Source organism: Salmo trutta, chromosome 17 (genome assembly GCF_901001165.1).
Source record: "Salmo trutta chromosome 17, fSalTru1.1, whole genome shotgun sequence".
Taxonomy (NCBI): Eukaryota; Metazoa; Chordata; class Actinopteri; order Salmoniformes; family Salmonidae; genus Salmo; species Salmo trutta.
The window spans coordinates 15,683,547-15,690,008 of NC_042973.1; the positions used below are offsets into that span (position 1 = coordinate 15,683,547).

Consider the following 6,462-nt stretch of genomic DNA (forward strand, 5'->3'; position numbering starts at 1 on the left):
TTTATTATCATGATATTAATAACAATAGTTATTATATTAATGATAATAATATTGTGATTTGGGGAACCACTAGGTTGACACACTTGCCTTGATTTTGTTAACTATTTTGTTGTCATGTGCAGTACTTGGAAATGTAGAATATAAATGAGGCTTTTTTCTTCTACTTCTCAGGAATATACTTCTACCTCCAGTTTTTATGGATGTATCCCTGCTAGGGCTAAAGTTACAGGTTAGTGTGTGCACATGGTGTTGCGCTTTGTATTTCTCTCTTTCTCTTCATTGGTGTTACAGATTATTTTTCATGTAGCACTTTTGCATTTTGGTCGGTGTTACCCCTAGGCAACAAACTGCTATATTGAAACACTATTGCTGCAGCCTACAACTACTTCTTATAGGTACAGGCACAAAAGTATTTTTCAGTCCGTTTTGTGCATGTGTGATATTTTTTCTCATTATTTTCTATGATGAACCTTTTTTCCACTGAATGGGATGTTTCCCAAAATACAAGGAAACAAGTGAAGTTCAGGGGTGGCATTTTGTGCCTCTTCAGTGACCAGTTTTTAGCAAGGTGTAGTGCCCAAACAACAGATCAACAACACGCTTTTTAGAACGTGTGATCTCTTTTTAATGCTTTTTTCTGAGGGGTGAAGAACGATTCTTGCCTATTTAATCAATGTGTTTGTGTGAATACATTCATTTTGGATATAAATAAATATAACATTTTCTTAGAATGTCAGCTGAGGTTTTACACCACAATTGCATTGATAAATTCTTCAGCACAAAGAGACAATGAATGTTTCAGGGTTTCTTTAGAACAGATTACATTGAATGTTGGTATCAACTGAATGGCATGGTTAAACCTGGAAAGATTACATTCTATATCTTTAAACACATTTGTAAATTGTTATTCATCAGCCTTTACATTGGAAAAGTTTAAGACATGATTTATCTAATGTAGGCCTATCTGCCTGGATTTTAAATGGGGGAAAAAACATAAGTATATAATCTTAAATAAAATGGGTGTGTTTTATTGTATTTTGTATTGAACCTTGTCTTATTACTGATGTACATTATGTACATTGTTACTCCATTTTTACAAAACATTTTAGGTATACCAATGGTTCGCAAAAATACACCTCGAAAGTTTACACTTTGTCATACACCATCTATTCATCCACAAAACAATAAAACATCGGGAGTTAACTGTAAACAAAAAGCCATACAAATGGAACATGAATAGAATATGACTATTATTCCCCTATCTAGAAATGGTCTGCCACCACCAGGCTACCAGCTGCAACGTGACATGGGTATCACGTTGACTGTTTTTTTAAAGCACCGCCCCTTGATTACAGCTAGCTACAGCAGTAGACCTTCCCGGTAGATTTAAATGAACAGAAACTAAACAGCACGAAAACTAATGGAATAAAGGACGAAAAGCAACCACAAACAGGAACTGATCTGTCCTCGACTTTTTTAGTAGGTACAAGGATTATTGTCCGTGTACAACATTTCATTTTGTGAAGATGAGACTTCGGTCTCGAAGTATTGCTTACCCTTCATCAGCACCGTTTAACGGTCGGCGGTCCTCGAAGAGAGCGGCTCAGAGCGTAACTCCGGAAAAGGTAAATCGATGAGCTTGTTTTGACCAAATATCTTGGAATAAGCTGAATTTTGAATGCGTATTACGCATTATCGTTGGCTTAAACAAAATTGCTAGCCGAATTCACAATCGCTTGCTAACTAGCTAGCCGATTTGACAACCGTAAACAATGATGTAATAGTTAGCTAGAAAAATGCTCTTAGTCGCTAGGACACTATTTTCACGCTACTTCGATACAGCTACGACTGGAAGTGATTTTCATGGCAGGTTATGAGAACATTTTCGCTAGCCCTAACCTTTTTCCTAACCTAACACGTTAATTAGCATAACCTGAATATGTTAATTCTCAACCTGCTGCATAAATTCTCCTAACCTACTACGAACAAATTAATTCCGGTTGTAGATGTAACGAAGTGGCGTGAAAAGAGTTTATCATCACTCGCTGGCAAAATTGACTAACTACAACGGACAATGTTGCAATGGTTCTTGTTCACAGTTCAACTGACCAGTTGGCCACCCTGAATGTATTTGTCGTTCTTACCCAAAACTATATATGCAATATTTTATCTCATTTATAATAACTGAACATAACCTGTCCGTAATATAAAACGGTGACCCATGTTTTTTGTTTAACATCACACTGGTTTTATCATCAACTCATGTTGATACAGGCAGGTAGGCATGTCTTGCATTTCGCCTGAAATAGCTCCACGTCTGGCAGAGAGGATACAGATTACCCATCACAAGTAGGTCGAGGGGGAGGGACTTGAACTAGTATCTATGTCGCCATGCGCTCTGTTTTTACTATCACTGTAGCTAGATGTTGTTAAATGTCAGTATACACACTTGATTGAATTGAATCCTCCATAGGACAAAGACTCATAATAATAATGTGGTCATTAGTAGGTCAGTTGGTAGATTGTGGTGCTTGGAACTCCAGGATAGTCGGTTCGTTTCCCAGGACCGCCTGTACATTGTATGTATGCATGACTGTAAGTCGCTTTGGATAAAACCTTTTTTGATCAAGGTTTGGGTCAGCCAGTATGTGAGACAACTTGCAAGTTGTTATACTAGTGCCCAATACTTTACTGACATACAGTTGGTGGGGGTAATTCTGATCCTTTTTATGTGAGCTTTTAGCTACTTTTTCCAGACTGTCACAATGATATTTTCTGTGTGTAGGATGAAGATGTACAACAGCCAGATAACCAGTCACTCTACCCTGATGATGATATCCCCACAGCTACAAAGCGCCCTCTTGTACAAGGGCGTGGGAGGAAAAGGGTGGCAGCCCCTGCCTATGAAGACAGAGAAGGTACCCATTTATTTTGGTGAATGCAATTGCTCTATTGTTGTTTATTTCAAGATGGAATCTAAATACTGACAATCATTCTGTATTAATTTCTAGATCTGGGCTTCAAGACCCCCGTTAATGTGCACCATCACCGGGTGCTGTCCGAGCTAAACCCCTCCTCTCCCCTCAATTCCACTGTGCGAAATATCTACTCCCCCATGGTCCGGTTCCTCACACCTACCAAGGAAAGTAAGTACATCAAAGGTGGATTGGATGGGCTATGTTCGAAATTGTGTACTTGCACACTATTTAGTAAGCAATCCCGAGTGTGTGTGTGTTTGGCTTTTGTATGTATTTTACAAGTAGGGTAGCCTGCTTGGAAGGCCAGGGGCTAATTCATGGGTGTGCAGTGTTTGTGTTCAGATAGAACTGTATTGTGTAGAACCAAACAGACATTCTTCTGTCTTGGAGAATATGCCATCATGGTTTGGCACTTTCCTGAGTCCATTGGGTAGGCCTATTTGTTTATGTAGAAACTGTCACTTTCGGTTTCAAATAAACAAACTACTGTATAGGCTAGCAAGGACTTGCATGTGATTATTGAGGCTAGAGTAGATGAGGTCAGCACAGTAATGGCTCAATTGGTCCAGGGTGAATGAGTCTTATTCATTTGAATCAAGGCTGTTTTTTTTGTGTGTTTTTTTTTCCATCTATTCAGATGCGAGAACCCCCAGCAGTGGTGATGTGATGAGCCCAGAGCAGTGTGTGTTTGGCTATGGTTCCATCAGCCTTCTCGCTGGAGATGAGGACAATGATGACGTTTTCAGCCCGTGGGTTCTTCTGTTTTTTTGTTCTTGGTTCTGTGGAATACGATTATAAGGCTGCATGCCATAACATATTATGAAATACAATGTGTCTACTTGACGAATTAGATCACCTCAGGATCATCTTGGGGCTATGTCATAATGCAGGATCAAAGAGTTACCAGCAAACCATCCATTGGTGTAAAATAACTCTGATAAGATAATCAACAGCTGGGCATCTAAAGTAAGCTGGCCAGCCTGGCCAACATAATTGTTCCTGGTTTGTGATGCACTTCTGCTGAAATAATCCACTGCCCATACTTGCTTTCCTAATGTCTGTGGTTCTCAAGGACTCCCTTTTCCTGAAAGTAATGAATCCATTGCATTGTGGTATTTAGCTTTACCTTCATCAAGAACATTCCATCCAAATCCCAGCAATCCAAACCGTGCATACGAGACATCCCACCTAAGACGAGGAGTACGCCCCAAGCCACTCTAGTTTTAGATCTGGTGAGTGTTGGGTTTACCTTTGAGATTAGTGACTAATCAAAGCATTTACTTTTGTAATTCCCATGCAAAGTATAATATATATTTTTAGGCGGGTCTAGTTTACAGTCTGATATTTACTTAGTATATTAATGTATCAGTAGGTTGTATTTCCATGATGATTACCAAGTTATCTTATCATTCCATCAAAATTAAACACTATGGGGTACCAATTGCTTGGACATTTTTTGTGTTCTAGGATGAAACGCTCATGTACAGCTCTCTGAACCGGATTGAGGATGCAGAGTACACCTTTCGCACATGTTTCCAGGACAATCATTACAAAGTTAGTGAATCAATCTGTTAATTTCAGACTTACAAGGCCTCAGGAAGGCAGTGAAAAGGGCTTTTAATATTTGCTTGAATGACCAGTGTTTATTTTTTATTTATTTTTTAATAGGATGAATGTCTGTCTAATGACGGTAACATAAAATATTGTAATATTTAAATTTTCTTACCTCAATAGGTCTACATGATTCTACGACCACATGTGAAAGAATTTCTGGAAGCCATGACAAAACATTTTGAGGTATGTTTTCAAGTTGTTATGTGTGCAGTAGCCATTTGTTTTTATTTTAGCTACATGTTTAACTTTCCCCCATTTGTGTGTAATATGTTTATTGTTAAGAAGCCAGTTAATTGAATGACTCAAATGTGTTTTTCGCAGATGTTTGTTTATACATCTGCAAAGAAAGAATATGCAAAGAAAATACTGGACATCTTGGACCCGAAAAGAAGGCTGTTTCGGTATGAGAAGTACATTTTTTTTTTACTTTGGTTGCTGTCCTTTTGCCATGCTTGTTTTGCTGTATTGTTTTAGTGATATTGCAGCTGCAGAGTTCTGTGTACCAGAGACAGGCTGACAATCTCATCTACTTTGAATAATTTGCAGAATAGATTTCAGTTGATATAAGGTTGTACTTTAAATGTGTATAACTGATATCTCCTTTTGTAGACACTGTTTATATCATGTACATAACTGATATCTTCTTTTGTAGACACCGTTTGTATCAACAGGACTGTACCTGTGTTCTTGGGCACTATGTCAAGGATTTGGGCGTACTTAAGAGGGACCTTGCTAAAACGGTGGTTTTGGACAATGCTCCACACACATACCCCTACCATGTGTGTTTACTGTGATGTTGTTCACTTAATTATACGATGCATATTTTTTTTCTTTTTTTTTTTTTTCTTTGGAAGCAGAGTGGAGTTTTATTAAACTTCCTGCTTTATTTCTGCAGCTGATGAATATGCTTCCCATCAAGAGCTGGTCTGGGGATAAGGAGGACAAAGAACTTCAGAAGCTCATCCCGTATCTTGAGAGAGTGTCCGGAACAGTACGTTGACAGTGTTTTGGTATCCCACCTCCGGTGGCATACAAAGTATTATTTTCATTAAATTGTAGTGTTTCTTTTTTTGTTGTTGCAATTTCCATAATTCACGACCTAGTTAGGTGTCTTCTAGGGTTAAATCTCGTTTGACAAAACAAACATCCCACATGCAACAGAGATCTCATTTGGAAAGTGGGTATACCCCTGGGGTGTGGAAAAAGCTGAAAAACTAACCTTGAGTCAATCTCAAACACTTGGCTAGTATTCTACAAATACCACAAGTTAAAACCGTTATCTTATGTTTGGAAATGTTATCAGAAAGACTGGGCCACAACTTGTGTTCCACAACAAACAGCACCAGTGTTCTGCTAAATAAATAGTGGATGTTTTTACTAACTTGAAGGCACCATTTTTCTGTAGGATGATTGCCGGGAGGTACTGAAGAGGAGGACAGACCACTTTCACAGACTGCTCTCTGAGGATTGAGAAAAGGCTTCTGATCATCCTTCCATAAACGTTTTAATTGCAAACATGAACTAGATCTACTATTCTAGTCCTTCTGTATAATCCCTGAATGACCAATGGGTTTCTGATAGTGTGTCAATTTAAAATGCAGAGATTCTATATTGTTCGCAAACATTTCTCACTCAGCCCAGCAATAAATTGCTAATAGTTGAAAAATGAACTATTTGAATATAATGACGCAACTTAAAATATGTTCTTCATACATAATAATCCTAATATATTGACAGAAAATAGCTTTTTAGAAGCTGTTATGTAAATATTCTTTGACTATTTTAGTGACATGATTAGATTTTTCACCTCAACAAAAGCCAGAACAAGTTTATCTGTAAATAATAAAACAACTTAAACCATGCTGGTCTT

The 6,462-nt window shown here is 38.0% G+C and overlaps 1 protein-coding gene across 1 annotated transcript; it reads left to right on the top strand.

The window, feature by feature from the left end:
• The first annotated feature begins 1,313 nt into the window (after positions 1–1,313).
• On the top strand, positions 1,314–6,453 carry ctdspl3 (CTD (carboxy-terminal domain, RNA polymerase II, polypeptide A) small phosphatase like 3). Its single transcript, XM_029695857.1, has 11 exons — positions 1,314–1,625; positions 2,786–2,918; positions 3,012–3,146; positions 3,616–3,727; positions 4,099–4,210; positions 4,446–4,532; positions 4,713–4,775; positions 4,914–4,993; positions 5,245–5,371; positions 5,488–5,583; positions 5,998–6,453. The coding sequence occupies exons 1-11, from the start codon at positions 1,527–1,529 to the stop codon at positions 6,061–6,063; spliced, it is 1,110 nt and encodes a 369-aa protein (XP_029551717.1). The 5' UTR covers positions 1,314–1,526; the 3' UTR covers positions 6,064–6,453.
• The last annotated feature ends 9 nt before the right edge of the window (positions 6,454–6,462 follow it).

Bases quoted from the DNA above. Each gene is read 5' to 3' on its own strand.
- ctdspl3 (XM_029695857.1), top strand. From the start codon at position 1,527: ATGAGACTTCGGTCTCGAAGTATTGCTTACCCTTCATCAGCACCGTTT. The intron at 4,994-5,244 runs GTATGAGAAGTA...CTTCTTTTGTAG, and splicing joins CCGAAAAGAAGGCTGTTTCG to ACACCGTTTGTATCAACAGG. The intron at 5,372-5,487 runs GTGTGTTTACTG...TTATTTCTGCAG, and splicing joins CACACACATACCCCTACCAT to CTGATGAATATGCTTCCCAT.